At 37.9% G+C, this 24,960-nt stretch overlaps 1 protein-coding gene across 1 annotated transcript; it reads right to left on the reverse strand.

Annotated features, from left to right (window-relative positions):
- Window positions 1-102: 102 nt before the first annotated feature.
- On the reverse strand, window positions 103-24,960 carry WDR41 (WD repeat domain 41). The gene is made up of 13 exons (XM_083883067.1): window positions 24,867-24,960; window positions 20,795-20,910; window positions 17,522-17,570; window positions 15,572-15,703; window positions 15,140-15,202; window positions 14,620-14,731; window positions 13,917-13,979; window positions 12,070-12,180; window positions 10,616-10,800; window positions 7,803-7,924; window positions 6,717-6,805; window positions 4,967-5,100; window positions 103-3,137 (listed from the first exon to the last, which is right to left on the reverse strand). Exons 1-13 carry the CDS (start codon window positions 24,915-24,917, stop codon window positions 2,985-2,987), a joined length of 1,380 nt encoding a protein of 459 aa, XP_083739193.1. The 5' UTR covers window positions 24,918-24,960; the 3' UTR covers window positions 103-2,984.

Here is a 24,960-nt window from a genome sequence, read left to right on the forward strand (position 1 = left end):
TACAGCATCAATATATTTATTGCAGGATCTTGTGTTTCTTCCCACAGTCAGACTATGCCAAAAAAAAAAAAAAAAAAAAAAAAAAAAAAAAAAAAAAAAAAAAAAAAAAAGACAAATTGTGTGGAGATAAGTCCTTTTTAATAGCAAAATAAACCAGCACAGATTAATCATCATCTGCCAGTTGTGTCAGATCTCCTAGACTAGTGCAGTTTACTAACAACTGCTTGTTTCATGCTGTTGTCAGTGCACAGATGTAGAACAGAGTTGTAAAAGTATTAAGAGCAGGTCTGATAAAGGTATTTACTTCCATGATGTGAACATATGAAATTCAATGTTACTGTAAGGTGGAAAAAAATATTAGGACATCAGTTAAATGTAAAAAGTCTCATTTGTCACCATAACTCTGCTCACTGTATCTCCCAACAGCAAGTGACAAACTCATTTAACAAAGAAGTGGGATATATACCTATGTTCTCTGTTAGACTCTAAGTTCATTTGTAAAACAACTCAGTACTTTTAAGTCAACCATCTTTAAAAGAAGAGACCCTTGGGAGATCTACTGCCAATGGAGCATATCTCAGAACAGTGGCACTTTTGATAAATACAAATATTTATACATGCATACAGGACTATTTAAAGCTAAAGTAATCCCTGTAAAATGCACAGAAAGTTGTGTGACTAGAACTGTTCCGTTAAATAGGTCTGTTTCTCTACCAGGTATTCACTTAAAAGCAGTCACATAAAAAGGAAATAGTTGTTTTCATGCTATAAGAAAAGATAATAAAAATATGATCTTCCTTCTCTCTAGTTATAATTGATGATAACAGGAGGCTCTCCAGAAAACCAAAGTTTTATAAGCTTTCACTGTAAAGGTGTCGTAACAATGTGTACACACAAGCATTATATACAACCAAATAATTATTTAGCAATTAAAACAAGGAAAAAAGATCCAAAGAGAGGTTTTATGTCCTCAGCTTCTCCTGGGTAAGCCAAAAATGCAACATCTGCTGTTGAAGATGAAGAGAAGCTGAAGCAATGTAGACTTAACATGCTTCCTCTCCCAAGTTTAATACCCTATACCCAAAGGCATGTAATCCAAATGCCTTTCCTACACGGGTCAACAGAATAGGCAGCTTTAGCAAAGAAAATGCAAATCAAGCTTTAACACTGATTTAACCTCCCTGAATTGAAAGGAGAGGGTAATTTAACAATTCCTCCATCTGTTTTGTGGTTTTGAAATATGTTATTTTGAGCTCTATACTCAAGTAACATTAGCTGCACAACTTGACTAAGGGAAGGAAAAACTACAACTCAAAATCTTATTGCCTGCCTGCCCTGCTTTCCTTCCAGAGAAGATTATGGTCTCATAATTAGACTCAAAAGGCAAAGGTGGGTGGTAGGAGAAAGGCAAGTGCCCACTGCTGCTGGGGGAACTAAGTCTAAAAGGCTCTTTGGTTTCTCCTAGGAAGCTAGGAGCTTTCTCCTTTTGCTTCTGCTCTCACAAGCATCTGCTTAGCCCTTTGCTTTAATCACACTTACTGCAGCCACTGTATGTGAAGTCTGGAATTGCAGCCATATAGTTTCCTGTACTGAAAACAATTCTCATTGATTCAAAGGGAAGAGATGGCACTGAAAAGTTGCACAAGACTTATTCCTACACCATTTAAGTGCTGTATCTTTTGAGTAGACCTGAGGATAGTAGCATCCTCTTCTACATAGTTTTATGACCACTAAGCTCCAAAACTTTACCTTTTCCCTAGCTCTTCTCTGTTCAAATGGTAATGTGCCACTCATTATTTTGTTCTCCCTCGTGCTTTCTTTGTATTAGTTCTGGGTTTAACTTTGCCTCATTTTCTGGTTTGTTGTTGTTGTTGTTGGGGGGAAAGGGAGGGAATTATTTGCTTGTTTGTCTTGTTGGTTAGTTTCTTGCTTTTGTGTTTTTTGTTGCTGTGGTTTGAACTTTATTGTTTTAGTTTGCGTTTCTCTCTCTACTCCTGTTTAGCTGCTGCCATCTCAAGACTTTTAGTACCTGTGTACTTAGATACTTATTTTTTAACTCTGAAATACTGTCTACCCTTACACACTTGGTACAGATGTCTCTGAAGTCAGACTTCAGCTGAGAATTTAGTATTCATACGGCAAAACACAGTTTCACTACTATTGAGCAGATTAATTCCTACTGCTTAAGAAAATATTTTACATTCTGAAAATTCATGGTAAGGCAAATGTTTTTTATTCAATACAAATTAATTTGATGAATGCACTATGGAAAGACCAAGCTAAACGAATCACACTGCATGCTAGACTTGGTAACAGTGCTGTATATACTCCAGTAATGTAGGCTAATCCAAGTAAAACTGCAGCTACTACTAGTAAACAGTTTCTATGTACCTCAGTTTGCCAAAAATAAGAACGTGACAAAGTGGCATTACCTGCCTTTTTTTCTTTTTCTTACCATTGGTGCAGAATATTAACTTGAAATGCAAAATTTCTATTTGAGAATGCTTTTTTTTTCAGGGCTTTCTGTATACACACAAATCTGAGCCATCAGTGAGAAAAGTTCAGCTTCTAGAAATAAATTAGATAAAGCAGGAAGCTGCAGATTTCTTCCCATGCCTTCTTCCTGCACATAGCACTGTGGATGCCCTCAACTACTTTAATTAAGATTCATCTAAACTATTTCAAAATTCTTAATTTTGACATTCACCCGTGATAATTTTAAACATTTGGAATAATATTAGAAACTTTTTAGTGAGCCATCAGTACCTTCAGTCTTTCAAGAGAACACCATTTCTGCTGACAGAGAATACCAAAATACAAAATTTTGCTTTGAGAAGAGTAGCAACTAAAAGAAGTTCCAATATAACACGTGACATTAAGTGTAATCCTCACCAGTAGTCACATTCCCAGTAGCTCAGACGTACCTTTACACTCATGTTTAACACATATCCAGCTTACATATGTGCAGCCTATATTCAAACTATTTAAAGTCTGAGCTGCAAATCACCATTTTGTGCCAATTTTCTAAATAGTGTTAAACTGCGGAGGCTAGATTCTCGTTCACCATCCTTCCACAAAATAATGAGGTGGTCAGCAGAGCATGTAGCCAATCCCAGTTCACCAAAGTACAGGAACATCTGCAATGAAACAACTATTGTTACCATGATGCTTGCATGAGATGGTCAACTTGCTTAATTATTTAGGGTATTGCTGTAATAAATACATGTATCTGAAATGACTCTACTTATAGATTGGAATACAAAATTGCATATTGTCCTTATGTTTGAGATGCCATAAAATTGCTACACAAAACCAACTCTTTAACATTGCTACACAAAAACAAACTCTTCAGGCACTTCATACTGAAAGATCTCCATCTAAAACAAACAGTAAAGCCTTGCAGATAGGGAAGCTAAAGGACAGAACCCTGAGGAAACTTGTTTCAAGTCAGCAGTAGAAGAGTGAATGATTTGCATGAGCTCTGATCTGGTTCTTGGGAACAGAAGCCACGGTGTTCCGTTCACTGGGTACACTGTCCCCACTCCCCCCAAAACACAGTAGGGTACCAGGGGCAGACCTGGAAAGATCAAACAACTGTGACAGATATCAGCACATGCCTAGTCACACAGAGGAAGTCAAACAAGCAAGAAACACAACACTGGAGGGAAGTACAGCACAAGTGGAAGGATTCTGGCAAGACCAATGGAGCTGACAAATCATGAGTTAACTCCTGACTTCTGAGATCTTCACAAGACTGCCTAAAATTAAGCACTAACTGCACTTCAACACCACAGCCAATGGAACCAGTGATGGCACTATGGCATGCTCGCAACTCCCTGACCCTTCAGTTTGTTAAAGGGATGTGTCTGGGATATTCAGGCCAAAGCCTACCTGCCTTAGGAATGGTCACTTAAAAGCTACAGGGTCCAGCAGACACAGTCTGCCAAGCCCTCACCTTGGCCATCACATTCCATCACTACTCAACACCTTCTTCCTCAACAACTCCTATCTGTCCAGAGTTTAAAAAAACCCAGAATTTTCCATATGAGGAAAAATTTTCCACTGCAGGAAACCACATCTACCATCATGTCCAGTACTCCTTTGCTCTGCATCTCAGCCAAGACCCAACATATGCCTCTCACCTTCTTTGTGTCTCTTGCTGAATTACACACTATGTCCTCTTTCTTAGATAGCAACCTTCCAAGTGGATAGTAAGACCCCTTCCAACAGTTTTTCCAAAGAAAGATGGCAGAAAGAGAGCTTTGCAGAAATCCCTTTAGCAGAAAGGGTCACCTTAGCTATTAAAGAAAAGCTTTCAGGTTCTAGCAGCAGCAGTTCTGAAATCCAGACTGTCTCATGAATGCTTGTGAGCAAAGCCACTCCAGAAACACACCATCCCCTTCTAGCTGCCCTTCCCCCTGAATGTATGTACAAGTCCACTGTAACAAAGTGTTTTGTTACTCCAGTAGGTTGTTCACAGGAAAGTGTGGACAGAAAATGCCATTTAAAACAAACACACACTATTTTAGGCAGACAGAAGCATGGAATAATACTGGTAATACTGCTGACCTCCTTAATGTTCACAGTACAGAGGACTAAGAAATTACTCAATGTGTTATGGTTTTGGGGTATTTTTTATAAGAGCTCTTGTTTGGATTGTGATTTAAGATGAAATCTGGGTCATGAACATGGTTCCCAGTTTTTTTTACTGCAGCCTATAAATGAAGCCAAATACTCTGCCAGATTATCTCTATCATATATGTGCAAACACAGTCCTCAGGCATCGGTGAGCGAGTTGTCATTAAGTCAGGATGCATTGCTATTTTCACACTGCACCAAAGATACCACACACACAATGTGCTCCCAGCCTCCAGAGACAGACAGTCAGAAGTTACAGTTCAAGAAATGCAAATTTATATTAGTTACTAACATTCACATTTTTTCATTCTTACTAAAGCTGACCTACCTGCACAGCTGATGAATGACCAATCAAATCACCAACCAGCTCCAAGAAATACACAGGTGTATTCTCATGCATCTTCTTAGCAGCTTGGTTTGCCTGCTTGTTTGCCCTTCCAAATCCCCACATGTTGAAAAACCCTGAGAAGGAAAAAAAAAAAAAAAAAAAAAAAACAAACACCTTATTTTGGCAAAAATCACAAATACAATTTATTTCTTCTAGCTAAAGAGAGAATTGCAAAAGCCACACAAAATCTAAAAGCAGGAAACTCTGTATGGTAAAAATACAGAAGCATTGTACTGTGCAGCCCTTTGGCAATGCAGTTATTATGCAGTTTATTCCCAATCCTTCCCTCAGTCCTATCAGATAAAACTAGAACTGTGCTAAACCATGGTCCTGGTGCAAGGGAGATAACTGGTGAGATGAACAACTTCTCAGGGGACCCCTAAAATAAAAACAGTGCAAATCAACAGCATTATCTCCCTAAGGTTTTTTCCAAACATATTTATTCATAGAAGTTATAAATTTCTAATGTGAAACCAAATACCACTTGTCACTGTGTAGATCAGCCTGTCACCAGCAATGCTGAAGATAGAACATTCCTGAAACAGTGTTTCTAAATCAACCCAAGCAGCAAAAATATTTTTTCCAAAGTTACCAACAAGAGATGAACAGCCAGGAAGACACATCAAGAAAATTATTCACACCTTGAAAAAAAAAATCCTACAGAAGAGCAACAGTCTTGATACTAATTAGATTGTCCAGAGCACCTGCTGAAGGCCACAACTGCCAGTGTGCAGGGGAGCTTGGTCAAAGAGTAGCAACTACTACAAAGGAACTGCCATTGCTCAAGGATAAGGAGAAAATACACAGGAGGTGGAAGGAGGGTCAGGCCACTAGAATATAGAGAGCCTATCAGAGTAAGTAAAAATGGGACAAGGCAAGATTCATCTGGAATTAAAACTGGCCAAACTGGACAAGAGGCAATGGGCAGACACTGTTGCACAAGTTCCACCTGAATAAGAGCAAAAACTTTACTGTGTGGGTGACTGAGCACTGGAACAGGTTGCCCAGAGGTTGTGCAGTCTCCCTCACTGGGAATACTCTAGAACCATCTGAATACAATCCTGTGCCATGTGATCCAGGATCACCCTGTTTGAACAGGGAGGCTGGACCACACAACCCACTGTAGTACCTTCCAACCTTACCTATTCTGTGAATATCTGTACTTGGGGAAAATGCTTCCTGAAACACTGTCAATGAGCTCTGAGGACTGCAGTGCCCAGAAGCAGTATGTGAGTTTGGATACAGCTTCAAACTAAGTCCCAATATCATTCCAAGTTGAAAGAGAAGACGTGGAAAACACTTTTTTTTGGTGCCAGCTGCTTATCTGCAAGCTTTGTCACAAGGTCCCGCAACTACTTACTCTGGTATGGTATAGAATTCAGTACTGTTTGGTACAAGGAGGAAAGGATCAAGGTTTGTCAGGTCATTTTTTTTAAACAGTTTATATAACTGTAAATTCTAAGTGTAAGCTTTATGGCACAGAGTTGCTTCAGCTTGACCTTCTACCATCCCATATAAAATCTTGGAGGACTTGTACACCCACACTGTCTTCAGTTTCCCTCCCACACCTGTAATCAACTGGTTAAACACAAGACACTATCTCTCCTTACAAAGCCTGAATGCCTGTCTATTCCTGTATGGTGAATACTGGGTTTTTAAATGTTCCTTTCACTCCCCAGTAGGAGCCAACCTGTGGGAACGGGTTCAGCTGGCAGCTGCTGCTTCTCTCTGAGCTCCCAAATGCGCACACTGCCATCTTCTGAGCAGGAGATCAGCTGCCTGTAAAAACAGTGGGTAAGCAACACTAGCATGGATTAGCACCTGTGCAAATCACCTTGTGATGCTTCTATGGAAGAGACAGTAACTGCCTCAGGTTCCACACAAGTTTGCTAGAACTCTTAAATGTAGTAGGGTGTGCAGAGGTTCCACAGAAAACAAAATTCATTAGTAGCAAAACAAACTATAATAGACTTGTAGAATAAGTGGAAAAAAACAAACCTTTTCAACCCCATATTAAAACCATACTGCTATGTAAACCAAAACATAATCAGTCTAGACTCTGCAAACACAGTTCCACTAATTGGTTTCTGTAAGTTTACGTTCATTAAGTAAACCCCTATTTTTTCTTACAGAAAAATAATGAAAGGAAAGGTACTGTGTTTCATGACACATTTAGAACAGCTTAGAGCACATGCATTTACAAGACCAAGGCCTCAGTTTTTCTCTTCTGGCAGACTTTTCCCCACTGAACAAGAACATAATGGGATCTAACACCACTATCAGCATATACATGTGTATGCAGCAGCTTGTCCAAGCTGGCTGTCAAAACAAGTTCCAGCTAAAAATTCTGCATTAACAAAAAAAATGCTTTAAAACTTTTTAAAAAGTTCTTAGTTTTTGTTAAAATGTTTCAAGTGTTACAAAATATTTAGCGAAAAATATATTCTGAATATGCTCTATGCCTTTGTTTTCTAGAAGTAAAATGCCATTAAGCTATATTTTCACAATACAGACAAAAGTGCTTCATCAAATCTGGTTTTGAAAAGAGCTATTTTCAGCCTGTATACCACTCATACTGCAATATAGGTTTTCCCACTGAATTACAATGACAAATTTTCCAAAATCAGATCAACAAGCTCTACCTAATAAAAGCAGCTCAAAGTGAAGATCAAGTCCCTGTCCTAGAAATCCAATGTAGTTTTGCAGTCTGTTTCTAGTCACCTTTCCAAGTTTTGTTTTTCTTTATTGCATTAACAAAATGTACTATGTTCTGTACCTGTTTGGAAGCTTCTCAATGTGCAGCACAGAGGAGTCATGAGCAGTTCTCTGGCAGGCAATCACACGCTTCATTTGAAGATTATACACGTATATGCCTTTCCCAACTGCAGCAAACACACACTGGAAAGAAAATTCAATAGAACAACTTACAGCAACAGATACTGAAGGATCACCTTGCATATAATGGATTTCCAGTGATACTATGACCTAGCTTGTTTCTGTCCTCGTGTTACTGCTTTATCTCAAACATGTGGAATTAGCAAGTTATAAAAAGAGATGGATTTTTTTCAAGTGAATGTGGGATATAATCCTATACTCTAGCAGTAATTTAATGCCTGTATTTTTATCCTGTATTTTTATCCAGAAACTAAGGATACCAACAAATCAACACACTTCTGTAATTAAATGCTTATGTTCTTACAGTAAAATAATGTCCCATGTTTTGAAAAACTCTACTTTTATCAAGAAAGACTGAGAGTACAGGAAATTGTTTGGCATTTTTTACTTTTTTTGAGATTTAACTGAAGATAGAGATGGATAAAGAAGCCTTGCTCAAGCATTTGGGCTCTACTGAATACAAAAAAGGAACTATCTCATAGTAAAGCATTACACAATACTGCATTTTGCATTCAATGTTCTTCTTTAGGAGAGTGCAGGCATTCCATCTCATAACCATCATGACCCTAAGACACCAGAAATGGTTTACTGATCTTTGGACCTGGACCACTTCACGACTTGTGAAGAACTTGAAGAGGACAAGTGCACATTCCTGTGTATGTACACAGGATTAACATTCAGCACCAGAGCAGTGCAAGATGCTTCCATTCAGTACATATTTGCAGTTTGGAACATGCCTTGTTTAGATGATGGTGTGCTGGAACATTTCCCTGAGCAGCCTGTTTACATTTACAACCCAAACATTAACACCTCATATACAATTCACAATACACGGCTGTCAACATTTTGTACAACTTGTAACCATTGACTAAAATGTCCTATATATACTCAACAATGTTTTGACATTGTTCAAAACTCCTTGTCCAGGTTTTTATTCCTCTTTTTTTTTCCTTACCTGTATCTGTTGTGGGAGCTCTGAAACTGAACAGATTTCTGATAGCACCTTTACCGAATCAAGACAAAAAACCAAACCACTGAGCCCATTATCCTAGTTTTGAATAAGGTTTAAATTCAATGGCCTTCCACATAACTCTTACACCTTGAGCCATACAGTCTTACAGCTTTGCAAAAGATGCTCTACATGGGGCACTCACCCTTTTTCACAAGCCCTGGCAAAATCCTGGTCATCTCACTGTTTCCTAGTTTTGAAAAACTTTATCATCCTGTTTGTTTCTGAATCATGTTTTGCCTACAAGCTCAGTGTCAAACTAGACAACTGTATCTTCTCCAACTACTTAACTACCAAGTCTAGAAAACAGAGAAGACATATATTTTACACAATTTTTTTTTTTAAACATGAAGAATAGTGTTCTGCTTTGACACAGCAGGTAACAACACAGTACATTATATAAATACCTTTCTGCACCACCTTTTAAGTAGGAACTTTACAATACAGACACCACTATCTTAAAAGCACCTTCTATTTTGCTATGTAACACTAGAACCACCTTTTCTTCCCATCATTCAAAACTCTCACAATATTAAAAAAAAAATCACAGCAATTTATTTAGTTCAGTTCCATGAATGGGAGAAAGCCTTCAGCACTCCCAGATTCCACACTGAATGTTTTGACAACTTCTGACTTTTCTACTCCCTTAAAAGCCATCATATGCAGCTTTTAAGCATAGAACAAAAGTGTTTTGAAGCCAAATTACAGAACTTATCCTAAATAAAATTCACTTCTGGCTCTTTGTAGAAATAAGCACTAACAACAAAACCACTGGAAATCCCACCTTTAAAGATTTAGCCCCCCACATTCCACAATATTTTTCCCTCCAGGGTTTTAGGAAAGTTCTGTTCAGAAAGAGACAAATGCATCAGGGAACTATTTGGTCCTTACCCTGTATTCAGGCTTTTCCACAGCTTTTTATTTTGCTACAGCTTATATATCTAAATCCAGTTCCAAGAGTCTCTTCCTTAATCATTCCCAATAACTTATGTACCTGCCCCAAACTAAATCTCACTGTACCCTAACAACGAAATATCTTTTATTTTGCCACTAACATTTGGTAGCATTTCACAAATTTAAATATCAACCCGAGTATTTTTAGTGTTTGCTGTACAATAACTGAGTTCTAACTGTGTATTCTGACCAAGAAATTTATCTCCAAATCATGACTATAGTAGACAGGAAACATATTTGAGTGTACAATTCTGTATAGTCCACCTGAACAGAAAGAGCAATACTGATATATTATTAAGCATAAGCCTGCTCTTTAATAGTACCCCATAGTATTCTCATAGTAACCTCAGCTATAACTGCTCAAACAGGTGCATTATTGGGAAAACTGTATTTCCAGAAGCTGGAATACAAAAGGTGAATGCCATCAAAACACACACCCGTGTTTATTTTTCTTTAGTGGTACTGTAAACAAGTAATAAATCTTTGTTGGTGAAAAAGAAATGCTGTTGTGACAATCGATTATGCTGGTTTCCATACCATCAACATATTAAACCCTTCATACAGGTCAACAGCCAATATTTTATATAAGAACTGTTGACCATATAAAATAGCTGTGCACATTTAAAAGAAGCCTCTCATATTAACACAAGGAAACTGAAAACAGAAACCACTTGGTCTCTTTGACGAAGATCAAGATCATCCCCACTTTAATTTACTCTGAAGTTTTTTACCTCCTCGTCAGATGTTAAGTGTTGAACTGAAGTTTCATGTGGGCTTTGGGATAACTTTATTTCTGGCTGCACATCTGGATGGACAGAGGAGTCCCAGAAGTTGCACTCAGATGCCTGCTTTGTCCAGTCAAGTGCATCCCAAACTATTAACTCACCAATGTGAGAACCTGTCACAAAAGTCAAATCTGAAGGGGGAAAAAAAAACACACATAGAAATCACATGATATTAAAAAATAAATTCCACAGAAAGTTACAACCCTAGAAAGAGAAGACAGCCCATTTATGTGTAAAGCTATGTAGAATGTGTGCTACATAACTGACTGGACAAAAACCTCTCTCTTTGAGTAAATATTCATCTAATTACCTAGAATAGCTCAGGGGAGCTCTCCTGAAAATTAGAACTAGGAAGAACATTAACTGGCCACAATACAGATTTGCAAAGCCAAGGAACACCACCAGAAGTGTGTACAAATATCTGAACTCCATTTCTACACAGAAAGCCCTTCTATTCCTTGGAGAAGCAGGTACACAGACATCCCCCAGACACAACAAAGTATATCTTTGCCATAAACAGAAATAATAATCACAAATTAAATGAATGAGTTAATGGCAATATTGAAGTAGCTGCTCATTAATTTGTTTATCACACATGGAAAGGAACTCCTACAGCAGTATTTAATGCAGGTAGCATCTTGTCTTTTTAAGCCTAACACTGGTTGCCTTTCATTATCAAAAAGGAGAAAATAATGGCAACAGTTAAGCTCAGAAACATGTACCATAGAGTCCAAGTTTACTTTTTTCCAGCTTCTGTAACAGAGCCCCTTTGTGCCAACCAGGTAGACAGAGATACACCCAAGGATAAATACTCTCTATTCCACCAGTAATACCTTCTCCTGGTCTATGGAGCTGCTCCATAGAAAAAACAAGACAGGGAAGAAAAGAGTAGAAGGGGCTAATACTTGCAGCAGAGTAGACAGAATTTTGGGTATTAGTTCATCCTTACCCTAACGAGCAGCATAGATCAAATCAGCTCCCAGACCCTCTCTAAAATGGATCTACATGCAGGCTCACATCTGCACACTCAGAGCCTTCAGTTACCTTAGGACTACAACTGCAAGGGACAGGGCATTGCATATCCCATTTTAAGAGTAAGAAGGAACAAGACAAAAAAAAGTAGCATTTTTAACTTTACCAACAGAAATACCAAGAGTTCCATTTCCACCAATGGCATTGACTCTTCTACATTACAACCTGCCTGGTTTCATTTCATTGTTAATCCATAAACAAAGGAATTATATTTTGTCATATCACTACCTTTGCAGCTACACAAAAAGGTACCTGCACTAGTTAATAAGTTTCACTCCAGGTAAAACTTTGGTTCAAACAAAAACTCCACAGGTGAAATATCCCACTGGTACCTAACAAAACCAGAAACATCGTAAGATGACTCTTACCATTGACACTGACTAATGATGAAATGTTATCCTGATGATCAACAAGACGCTTTACTTCAAGGATATTCCAACCTTCAGACCCATTGCTAGAAGCAATCAACCTAAAAATTACTTCAAAGATAGAAAAAAAGTCTAAATAAGCTTTTTCATTTGGAATGAGATGGAGCTATGCTTAAATACAACATTTTCAGAGTCACAAATTAAATACTGTAAGTGAGACCATATAAGAGCCACTTATGATTGCTCATAACATCAAAAAACAGGAAGCAGTTATTTCAGTGTTACCACTAAGGCCTCTTAACCACAGCAAATACAGGATAAAACACTTCAGCCTAGTGACTCTGAGAACTGGTCAACACCAGAAGTATCAGACACCATAATGGATAAGTTTCTAAAAGTGAAACGTGTTTCTTGAGGACTCATCTATCTGAAATGTTAAAATTCAAAAACAATGCAATATCCTCTAGTAAGGCAATCAATAGTGTCAGAAATTAAGGCTTTATTTCAATCAGTCTTGGAATTTCTTTGCTATCTCAAGGGTACTACAAAATCTACCCATTATGGCTTTGGATAGTAAGAGATCATCAATTCTTCATACTTCAGGTCCTGGGACAAGGAGGCTCTAGAGAACTGGAGTACCTGACAGCTCAGGTAAGCAGTTCCACACCTTCTCCAGAGGAGAAGATGAAAATAGCCACAATCAGATCTGGGCAGGTGGCACTAACACTGAGGGAGCTGACAGAGGAGCTCACCAAGCCAATATCTGTCATTTGTCATCAGTCCTCACAAGCCAGGGAGGTCCCAGTCAAACAGAGGTTGGCCAATGTGATGCCAACCTACACAACTGGTTGTAGGAAGGACTGAGGGAACCACAGGCCTGTCAGCCTAATCCCAGAGCCAGGGAAAGTGATGGAACAAATTATCTTGAGTATGATCACACAGCACAACCAGAGAATCAGACCCAGATAGGGTGGGTTTAAGAAAGACAGGTCCTGCTTAACCAACATGAGCCAAGGTGTGCCCAGGGGGCCAAGAAGGCCAATGGCATCCTGGCCTGGATCAGCAATGGTGTGGGCAGCAGGAGCAGGGCAGGGATTGTCCCCGTGTGCTGGGCACTGGGGAGGCCACACCTTTTGTGTTCAGTTCTGGATCCCTCATGACAAGAAAGATATTGAGGTGCTGGAGTGTGTCCAGAGAGCACCAACAGAGCTGGTGAAGGGTCTGGAGCACAAGTCTTAGGAGAAGAGAGCTTGGGTTGTTTAGCATGGAATAAAGGGAGACTTTATCTCTTCCCACAACTGCCTGAGAGGAGGTTGTGGCAAAGTGGGCACTGGGCTCTTCTCACAGGCCACAAGTCACAGGAGAAAAGGAAGTGGCCTCGAGCTGTCCAAGGGGATTTTTGGTTGGACATCAGGAAGAATTTCTTCACTGAAAGGCAGCCAGGCATTGGAATGGGCTGCCCAGGGATGTGGAGAACACCTTCAGCATTCCTGAAGGTGTTCAAGAAATGACTGGACATGTCACTTAGTTCTATGGTCTAGTTGGCACAGGGGTGATTGGTCAAAACTCAGACTCAATGATCTCAGAGGTCTTTTCCAATCTTAGTGATTCTACGATTCTAAATACAGAAAAGTTCTGTTTTCCATGTCATCCATATCTCAAAAAAAAATCTTGAGTAAGATTAGTATTGTCTCCTCTTTGTTAATGGTAGAAGAAAAAATGTTGCTGACCACATCCTAATACCATTTACTTTTCCAGTACAATTCCAGCAGGATGCTCTTCACACGTATCTCTGATAAGCAGCTGTTATGGAGGAGCATAAACACTGGAAAATATAAGATACTCACTCAGCTCTTTGCCAACTGCTGCTGCAACACAATTTTTGGGCAATTCAACCAAAGCACTGATGCCTTTGAAAAAAAAAAAAAAAGTGGAGGGGATAAGGGAGAAAAGGATATTAATTGATCACAAGAAAACAAAACACACAATTCCTTATTAATAATGTTCTTAACAATTTTCTTTCTACTTATCAAAACAGAAATATATTGCCTGAAGAGAAAGTTATAGAAGTTTATTAATAGAAAAGCACAATTGACATTAATTTCTGATTAAGTTTGTTATATTCCTATCAAAACATGCATTTCCACATCAGAAGTACTGATTCTTAACAATAAAATGTAATCTTACTGTTCCACTATTGCAAAGCTTCACTTAGAAATACAATAAAACTCCCACTCAGTCACACAAAAAGCCAGTCAAAGGATCTGGTACATGTTACAGCAAACACATAAATCAGCATCTGAGCTCTAGCCCTCTAGTCTAAGATAATGTACACTTACTGAGATATTCTAAAATCCACACAGCACAGAACATTAAAAGTGGTCTTAGTTCGGAAACTATTAAATCTGACATTTAAAAAAATAAAGAGTGGCTCTAATACATAATGTTATCATTAGAATTAAAATGAATTTGCCAAGTTGGTTTTGCATCATTATACAGATCCATTTTACTTGCACTTTAACAGCTGTAATGAGTCATTTCCATTTTTACCTGCATCAGTAAGATGACTGGTCTTACACAAGAGATCTAATTTTCGGTTCCAAATACATAGATCACTCCCTCCAGACAACCATACATTCAGTCTTTGAAGAACTGTCAAACACTGCAGAACAAAAATCAAATATATGTCTCCTGAAAAAGTTCTTCAGGGAATTTCTCAGTGAAATGATCATGAGCTTTAGTTAGATGAATCTATAAGTACCATAAAATACAGTATCAAGGTCTATGAGAAACACCTATTTAATTACACACTAATATGCTGAATTTTTCATCAACAGTACAAAAACTTTAAATGTTGTAGGGTCGCCTTTTCCAACATAGTAATAACACCAAGTCACAGCACTACCTTTGCTCTACATCCTTTCAAAAAGAAAACTGAGATATTAAGGTACCCCCTTAAATAAAGCAATGCTGTTCATTCTAATACACCTGCACATGTGACCCATGAGCCAGACATAACAACTTAATGTATAAAACAAAAAAACAGACATTCATAGGGTTTCCTCAGTACCTTTACAGTGGAATGGAAACATGACACCTTCTGAACTTGTCTGCCACTAGCGCAGTCCCAAACCTGTCTTTATTCATTAAGGAAACTGAAAGGTTTCTATGTATCAGAAATGTATATGCTGCATTGATACCTAAATGACAGATTAAGAAAGAGGCGCAGAGACTCAGTCTCCTAAACCCTGACAGTCTTTTTTAATATTTGGCCTAAATTATACCTTCATAAAGGTCTGTTATGGATTCATTATTTTGACAAGGATTGTATCTACATGTGAATAATAACTAATTAAGCCCCTGTGTAATCTAATCACACCTAGTAGGTACTGGTAGCCAATAAATTTTGAGATAGGCTGCAGCCTCTGTCAGTGTTATCTTTAAAAGTAAAAAAACACAAAAAGCCCATAGAATTTTAAATTCTCTCCAGATCAAAGGATACAATAACTGTTCTATCAGCTGATGCAGTAATAATCAAATCAGTATTTTCTTCAGTAACATCAGATGAAGAGAATGGTGCTATAGCTGTAATTTTGTGGGTGTGTCCATGAAGTTCATACAGTTTTTCTCCAGTCTGAAAAACAAAAACACGGAAAAGTAAATTTAAAATAGGAAAATGCCTACTGTAGCACAAAATGTAGGTATTAAATGACTTTTTAAAGCAAGAATCTCTATATGTCTAAAATCTCCCTCCCTGAAGTAATTTAAGGATTTGCTACTTACTACCTTCAGTGCTGTTCAAGACCTCAAATTAAGTAATATACTATGAGTTAAGTTTGAAGAAGTAGTACATAATGCAAATTCCTCTCTGAGTAAAAAAAACTCTAAAAGCCCTTAAGAACAAAATTTTGCATTAAACTTATTTAATTTTAAGGCCAATATTGGCTATTCACCTTTTTATAAATATTATAGCAATTCAGATTTGTTGACAAACCCTTGCTTGAAAATGTATTTTTTAAAAATTTTTAACTGTTGGAAAAGCCTGACCTATATTTATGGCCAACCTCCTGCCAAATTTATTTAGTATGCACATTATCTATAGATTCAAGCTGGTGCTTTAGATAACTACAGCTACTTCCATTTACATTTTAGTTAAATGGTAAAACCCCACAAACAAACATGCAGAAGCAAACTGGCATTTTAAAAATGCAGCTAAAATACAGGGTAATTTTAACTGCAAACTTGTTGACAGATAAGGAATAATGTTTTAATTTAAAAGTACAAAGATTTGCTTTAAAAAAAAAACAACGGAAGTCCTACAGAAGTAGAAAATGAAACTCAGTACATAAAGCTGGATATCCAAATGAGTTTTATGTTCACAAACTTCTCAGAATACTGAGTATATATATTCACACACATGGGTTTTAATATTCAAATCCCTTTACTTTACTTTACAATTATAAAATTATGAAAGACCTTCAAAACCAGCAAAGCACTAATGGAAATTGCTCAAAAGAAAAGTTTCGAGCTCCTCCTTCTGTATTTTAAAATCACATCATCATAAATGTCACATAAGTTTTTCAGAAGATTTTAAAGAAAATTTAAAGTCTGTGATTTTTATTTCCTCCACTGAATGTTTGATACACTGTAGACCATACAGTAAGTGTCCCTTCCAACTTCTAATAAAACAATGTAACTCAATGTAACTGGACTTCCTTAACCCAAGACTAATGCTGGTGGGTTCTCTACAGCTCTGTCAATGATAGGGAGAAACAGAGCAGAAGAACAAAACAGCAGGCGTCACACTTACAGAGCACTATTGCATGATAAAACTGATGTCTTAGGAAGGTTTTCAAAAGTTGTAAAATTTTTATCACAGCAAGCAATTAAGGGCCTGGTCCTGCATGGCATGAATGTTTAATTTCTATTGACTCTGGTATCCTTCTAATACAATTTTGTCATAGCTCTCCATGAATCAGTCATGCTAAAGAGATATTACTAACAGAGCAATTCAAATGTATTTAAATCTTAAGTGTATATAAAAAATCCTGGCAAGTCTGGGATCTTGCTATATATTTGTTGAGTTACTAATGAGCATTTCAGCATTTACAGTAAATACAGAATATACTTTCAAAGAGCAATTAAAGCCACAACCTCATACACACTTCTGCTTTTAATACCATGATTTCTCTAACATCACTGTGTCATCTCAAAACATTCTAACTTTCAAAACTTACCCTCCCCTTCTCTTGGGTTCACTCAACCTCTGCTTTCCCAACTCTCCTTTGTAAACTAAGATTTAAGAGACTCCCTCCACTTTTACATTTTCAAGCAGTAGCTCTGCAGCAACTCTTATTTATTCTGCTTTTTTGCTCCTAGACACTTCTAGTTCTTCTCTACAACTTCTACCCTCTCCAGAGCACACAAGCAACCCTTAAAAAAGACAGCTCACCTGAGCATTCCAGATAAATATGATTCCATCATCTCCTGCAGATGCAAACCTGGAGGAAAAAACCAAGTAACACAGAAAACTGTAACAAACTGAAAACTTCATTATAGCATAATGTAATGGAAAAGCAGTAAATCCTTATGGAAGAGAAAATGCTTACAAGATAAATCAAATTCTGTCTTTAAAGAATGAGCATGTATTTGTAAATCCTAACTACAGTTTCTAAACTGAAAGTGTCAGATTGTACCTTTTTCTGACCCAAAGATGGGGCAACTGAGAGATGTTTTAAAAATTTTTATTCCATTTTCAGTCTCATGTGACGGGTGAGACAGTGCAGATGTTACAATTCACACCATCACAATCAGAAGCCAAACTGTTTCCTAATTACAATACATTATAAGCATTTCTTGGCCTAGGAACAAGTTTCTAGCTCCATTTCTCTCTCAACAATGTCTGTCCTGTTCCATGGCATTTCTAAGTTAGCATTTTTTATCTCAAAGTTTGCACACAGATAGATACTATACGAGCCTTCTGTCAGGCTTTGAAACTTCTCTACAAAATCATTTTCCACAAATAGTATATTTAAATAGGTAATTATCAGCATATAAGAACAAGATTTAAGAATTCCAATAGTGTTATAGAAAGAAGATCCTCATGGGTCACTTCAGTCTTCTCCAGTCACGACCATCATCATCTATAACCTTGTTTGTTTCCTGAAGGAGCAAGGAATGGTCAAATGATCAACAAAAAAATCTATTCTTAAAATGTGTTATGAACTCTGTTTAATTTAATGTGTCAAATGCTAGAGTATTACATGCAATTTTATCTCAGTCCAGTTTTTGGAAAACTCTTGCTGAGGCTTAGCCTTCTTTAGTGATGTTCCAACCAATATGAACTTTACTTCATGTTCAAAAAGTACAAGAGCAAAGAAGAAAAAAAAAAAAAAAGAAAAAAAAAAAAAAAAGAAACCAACCAGCTTTCTGTTACATTCATAGAGGATTTATTTAGTATCTTCAAAAACCAATCTGAGAAAATTTTCCACTCACTGGTTTTAGCTGAGCCACTGAGAAAACAAGAAAATCCTTCTGTAAAATTCTCACTAAGATGATATTATCTAAAGACCTGAAGCGTGAAACTTGGCTTACAACAGCTGACAAAAAGCACACAATGGAATAGCTGCAGAAACTAAATAAAAACATTTCAGAAGCTCAGTAACAATGCTCATCTTGCTGAAAAGAATCAAGTGAAAAATATTACCATGTGTTTAACAATATAGAAAATACCATACTCTTGATAAATAAAAAATTAGGATTACCATCCAGTAACAACTGAAACAACTCTATTAAACTCCTCAGACTCTGGGAATACTAACCAGCCATACAATTTACTTGTTATCCATATGCTATTTCATAACCTATCTTAAATGTTGCCACCAAGGCTTTAGGTTTGCAGTGATTACCATTATTTTAGCTTTATTAATTTTTCTGCTACAAAATAACAAAGCCCAAAATGGTTAAAGACTTCTTTGTACAAGACAGGATGCGCGAGCTAAGAATACTGTGGTTTTTCTACAAAGATAGATTGCACATATTCAGTACATACTTGAGAAAAACATGCTTTGATAGAGGGTTATCAAAGTTATTTTAATAACTTGTCTGGGGGAAAAAAGGACTGAAGAAACCACACAAGATTCTTCTATTTTTTATATTAATCTTCTGGTGGACTACTACACAGAAAAATAAGTGTTATAATAATGCATGTAACTTTCCTGACATACACATATTTATGACATTAAAAATAAAAACTGGCAAGCTAAAAATCCTCCACGGATTCTTCTGTGAAATTTTATCTGTGTTTATATAGATAAATATAATATTAGAAAATTAGATTCTGTGGATATTTGTGAACTGGAAGAGACCACTAGCATGGTCTCTTCCAATCAATGTGCCAGGGGAGGCAGAGAACCTTCCTTCACAAAACACCTGCTGTGCACTGCAAGAACACAGAACAAACTCTTACCCACGTTAATTTCATGCAGTGTATTGATGAATATATTAGAATTTCCCTTCCATTTCTAATCCATAAAAGATATAAATTACTACAGGTCCTTAACAGAGCTACTCTTGCCTATTCCTTATGTTCTTAGTCACTAAATCTTTTCTATTTAATCCTCCACATCAGTCAAGAGTCACTACATTTTATGACTGAATAAAGACTTCACAACCTTACTTTTAAGGTTATTTCTTTAAATTATTTCTTCTCTTGTAGAATTATGTTACATTAAAGAATGTGCAAGGCTAATTTAGAGAAAACTGGAATAGAAACTAGGTTGTAATGCACAATTATTGTAATTCATTCTCTCAGTCACACTTCCTAAGTGACAAAGGTAAATAAAATTACTTCATCCCCTTAACCAATTTTCCAGTTTTTGGGATAACCTTGTCCTCAGAACACAGACAATTCAGTCTTGAGAAGTTACAGATAGAGTTTGTCAGGAAAAATACAGAAAGGTGCATAGAGCTGAAACCTGAAGGAGAGAAACAAAGGAACTCCCAGGTTTCAAAGAAGTAAAGCAAGTTGAACCAGAACAAACTGGAAGAGACACATAATGCAGAGGTTAGGCAAAGGTGACTTGTGCTAAGTAGTCACTCTGAACAAAGTACCTAAACATTTTAAAACTTGCAAAGTTAAAAAAATTGCATTAACCAAAGCACAAGTGAATTTAGCACTACAGCATCAGAAGAAAGTGCAACAAAAGATCAGAAAGAAAGGAAAAGCAACACTCATTATTATTGCAGATGGCATGTCCAATTGCTACAGCACATATGAAGGTGTCTATGACATTCTTTGTAGAACCAGAAGGTAAAACAACAGCTCTCCTCAATTCAGAAACACAGAGCACATGCATCCTGTCAGAACTGCAGACAGCACTGCACACTGTGACAATCTATGCATGTACAGACAGCAACACTCAAACCAGGAACAGACTGAAAAAGAACAGCTGAATTAGCTAAAGGCAATTCTTAGAAACAAACTAATCTGTGCTGATAAAAACACAGCATTATCACCTTTATTTTCTCATTAAAGTATGACTTACAAGAGAAGCCAAAAGATACAGTAACATAACAAGAAAAGGGAGTATTCATCCCTTGCCTTAACACCAGATTTTTCTGCCCTCACCCCTCAAAAGTAAAAAGAGAGGATCAAAATGTTACTACATTTTTACAAACATATCACCAAGGACATTATGAAACAATTTGAAATGGCATTTCATACCTGTAGTCATCTATCTGCACTAGAAATCGTACAATATCTTGATGGCCTTTCAACACAAGGAGCTCCGTGTAAGGATTCTGGATTTGTTCTTCACCAATTGTCTGCACAGAGGATTTCTAGAATTCATAAAAAAGGAAGCGAATTTATTTTGTACTAACATAATTATTTTCATCAGGTCTTTGTGATGTCTAACAATCTACATACAGACTCATGTGACAAGTTTCTGAAGTACCATTTTGCCTTAATAAAGACCATTATAAAATACAAATTCCTGTTATTTCACGTAAATAATACCTTTCTATAGCATGTATTTTAAATTATGATACAGCATTTTCTGTTCAACAAAAACATTCTGTACCGATTTAATCGCTGATACAGCGAGATGAAAACCCAGCTCAGTTACAAGCTGTCATGTGAAGCCAGCTCATGACTCAATCCACCATACATTCAGTTTTTCATTAAATTACACCTCTTATGAGATGGCTGTGAACCTCTCATATCTTTCATCTACTGCTCAATTTTAAAATCCTATATAAAGACAACATATTTAAAACAAATAAGAACAAATGCCGTTCTGTTCCGTAAGGTATAAATCACCCATTGGTGCTCTATCCACAAAATACCAAAGCAAACCACTTAAAAAAAAAAAAAAAATAGAGAATGATTAATCATTTTACAGAACAGCATCTGCAATTACCCCCAACTAGACTATTAATTAAAAGAACAATCAATCACTTGGAGCAAGCTGATCACTAGGCAGGGTCAATAAAATACTGCATAGAACTGCATTTGCCAGGCAAAACAGCTCTGCCAATCTCAATCATCACTTTATTTCAAGACAACTTTTTTGTAATTAAGTTCTTAAACATTCTGGAACAACTGGTTGTCAAGACATTAAAAAAAGAAAAATCTAAAGAGCTTGGTAGTTACTCAGTGACAGCATTCCCTCCCCTCCAGATTTATTTTACAAAACAGTCACATAAGATTATTTCCAAGACTGTCCTTCCTTTGAGAACTTCAACAGAAAGTACATTGTAAAAACAACCACAGAACACTGCACAGCACCCAGCACACAGGACAGGTAAAACCACATGGAAGGATAAATGTGTTATCCTCAGAAACTTGAGCTTTTTCTTGCAGGATTAATAAATTATTTTCTATTACTTTGACATTGGTACTATGATAATATTCTTCAGAAATTAAGAATGACATAGTTACTAAATATGGATGGAACGAAACCTGTGGTTATTTTAAAAATGAAGAGTTCTTAATTTTTAAACTAAGCTCTTGTGATTTTATCTTGGCTTTGTGCCACCTGATGCATTTCATGAAGCAACTGTTCCTCATTTTATGCAATCACATGAGAACAGCAGTTCCCCTTTAAAATAATCCAAGCAGCTACATGGCTACAACAAATTAAAAAACTTGGAGTTCACCCAGCAAAAGCCAATCAAAACATTCCTTAAAAAAATGAGAGGTCTAAAACTCCTAAGGAAATCTCAGTATATTAGCAATGCTGCAGTCAGAAATCATACATTCAGAAAACAATTTAAACACCATTCTGAAAAACTCAGGATTTGTGTCATTCACACCACAATTCTACAGTCTGAAGTCACTTCCTATTCAATACAAGATGGTGTCATTATTTCTTTTGAACATGTGTAATCTTAATTCTAACAATGCCTGAGAACACTGAAAGTACAGTGCTGATAAGGTACTTAGAGATGAGAACAAAATAACATCTTTTTCCCCAGAAATGTCATACAAGTTATGCTCTCTTCAGAGTGTTGAGTTATTCTTTTCCAGAGCATTTTTTTCTCTGAAGAAACCTGATTTTTTATACAAACTACTAACTGGACTCTCCTGTAGCAACACCAAGTTTTGGAGGTAAAAGCTGTATGTTAATGGAACCTATTCCCAAGATGCACATTTGAATGCATGACCTGTAAGCAACACTACACTAATCAGGAAAAAAAAAAAAAAAAACAAAAACCCAAAATGTTCATCTCAACCTCAAAACTTCCTATAACCCCCACGATGTGAAGCATTCAAAAAGTAGGAATTTCAAAAGCAATTCCAGGAAAACATGGATACGAGAGTAGACAGGAATGCTGATCTATGGATCAGGACAGATTAGCTCCTGTGGATCACAATGCTTCTGCACTAAAGTGCTCCCACTGCCAGAGACACCCGAGGTGAGCACCAGGGCTGGGCATCGTCTGAAGAGACCCAAGAGATTAAGTCTAAATGACTTCCAATTCCACCACCAAAAAAAAAAAAAAAAAAAAAAAAAAAAAAAAAAAAAAAAAAAAAAAAAAATAGGGAAGGAGAAATTTTCATTTCCCAAACTCAGGACAGCTTTGCCAGAGGTTTCCTCTGTTCACCCAGGGCAAGGCCACTCCAACACATCTCTCTGAAGTCACAAAACAAACACTATAAATCCACAGCCCACACACTGCTGTGGGCTTTCCTTACCTATTAAGAACTAATGGTGATGAGGATTATTAGATGAAACAATATTACATCGTGCAGGGGGGAAAAGTCTGGGGACCAACCCTCAGCAATACTTGTTATCCAGATTTTCCACTGAGAAGCAAAATTACTGCTATTATTTCACAACTCTCAGAGGAAAACAATGACAATAAAAGTCCTGTGGAGTGGATTTAACCAAGGCATGAAAGGCCGAGTGGAAGAAGCCACATCCTGACTCATGCTCAAGCTTTACTAAATCAAAGTGTGTAAACCAAAGCCAGAGTCTCAACTTTGGAGAAGGACACACAACAATGCAGTTTTCTAGAGCATCTTGGAAAACTATATCATATTTCCTATCCTCCTTCTACAAAACAAACCTGCAAACATGACTGCAATCCAGCTGGCATTCTGACTGATGACAAAAGTCAAAGGCATTCCCACACATCATCATCATCATCATCATCATTCCAACCTGGTGCAGACCCAAATTAAGGACTGACCTCTGAAGTCACCCATGATATTGGCATAACCTGCTCACGAACAGCAGCTGAAAAATAATAATTTCCTCATTCCTCCCTAGACTACAAAAGCACTAAGTGCGTGGAGTGCAGCAATACGTTAAATTAACTCTTGTCAAATCCATGCTGAGAACTCTAGAATTAAAAAAAAAAAATCTCTTCCTCCAGTTCAGTAACATTGAATCTGTAACTACTCTGAATCTGAGCAGCAGCAAGGATGTCAGTGTATAGTGCACAAAGCAGATTTCATGGACGAGGAACTAAGAGGAAGGGCTGGAAAGCCACTACAAACTACTGTGACACATAAATAACAACTTACTGCCTATAATTTACACTATTAATCTCAGGGTGCTGAAGGCAGGACCTGCAAGAACGGCATTTAAGCTACACACGGTAACTCCCACCGAACAGGAGCTGAACCCGGCCCTTTTGCTGTTCCCAGAATCATTTAGGTTGGGAGAGACGCCCGAGATGGAGCGCGACCCATGGCAAAAACCACCTCGCCAACGAGACCACGGCACTGACTGCCAGTTCCAGGCCTTATGAACCACGAGGGATGATGATTCCATCACCTCCGTGCGCACTCCACTGCAATATCTAATCTCTCTGCCTGTGAAGAAATTATTTCTGATGCTCAGCCTGAACCACCCCTGGCGCAGCTTGAGATTGTGTCCTCGTCCTGTCCCTCGTTGTCTGGGAGAAGAGATAAACCCCCAGGGATACACCCTCCTTTCAGTCAGAGACAGTGACAATGTCTCTCTCCTGAGCCTCCTTTTCCCCAGGATAAAACCACCCGACTTCCCTCAGCTCCTTCACTTGTGATCCAAACCCTGCACGGCCTCCGCTGCCCTTCTCCCGACATCTCCAACACCTCAGTGTCCTCCTCGAGCAGAAGTGCTCCGACCTGTTTCTCCCCTGTGCTCTCCTCCCTGCCCTGTTTCTCCTCGAGCAGACCCGTACCCCGCTCTATCAGCCCGGCCCCGCAGGCCGACACCGGGCCCGGAGCCCGGCCCATCGCGGGGCCCGGACCCACCCAGCGGGGAAAGCCACGGCCCAGCGCATCCCGCAGGGAGCCGCCTCACCTCGGCCAAGCCCTGCGGCTCCCGGCCGCCGCCGATCAGCCAGCGCAGCATCGGGACCGGGACCAGGAGCGGGATTGGGACCAGGACCGGGACC

The sequence above is a fragment of the Zosterops lateralis genome, assembly GCF_965231275.1.
Source record: "Zosterops lateralis genome assembly, chromosome: Z".
In the NCBI taxonomy this organism is placed as follows: Eukaryota; Metazoa; Chordata; class Aves; order Passeriformes; family Zosteropidae; genus Zosterops; species Zosterops lateralis.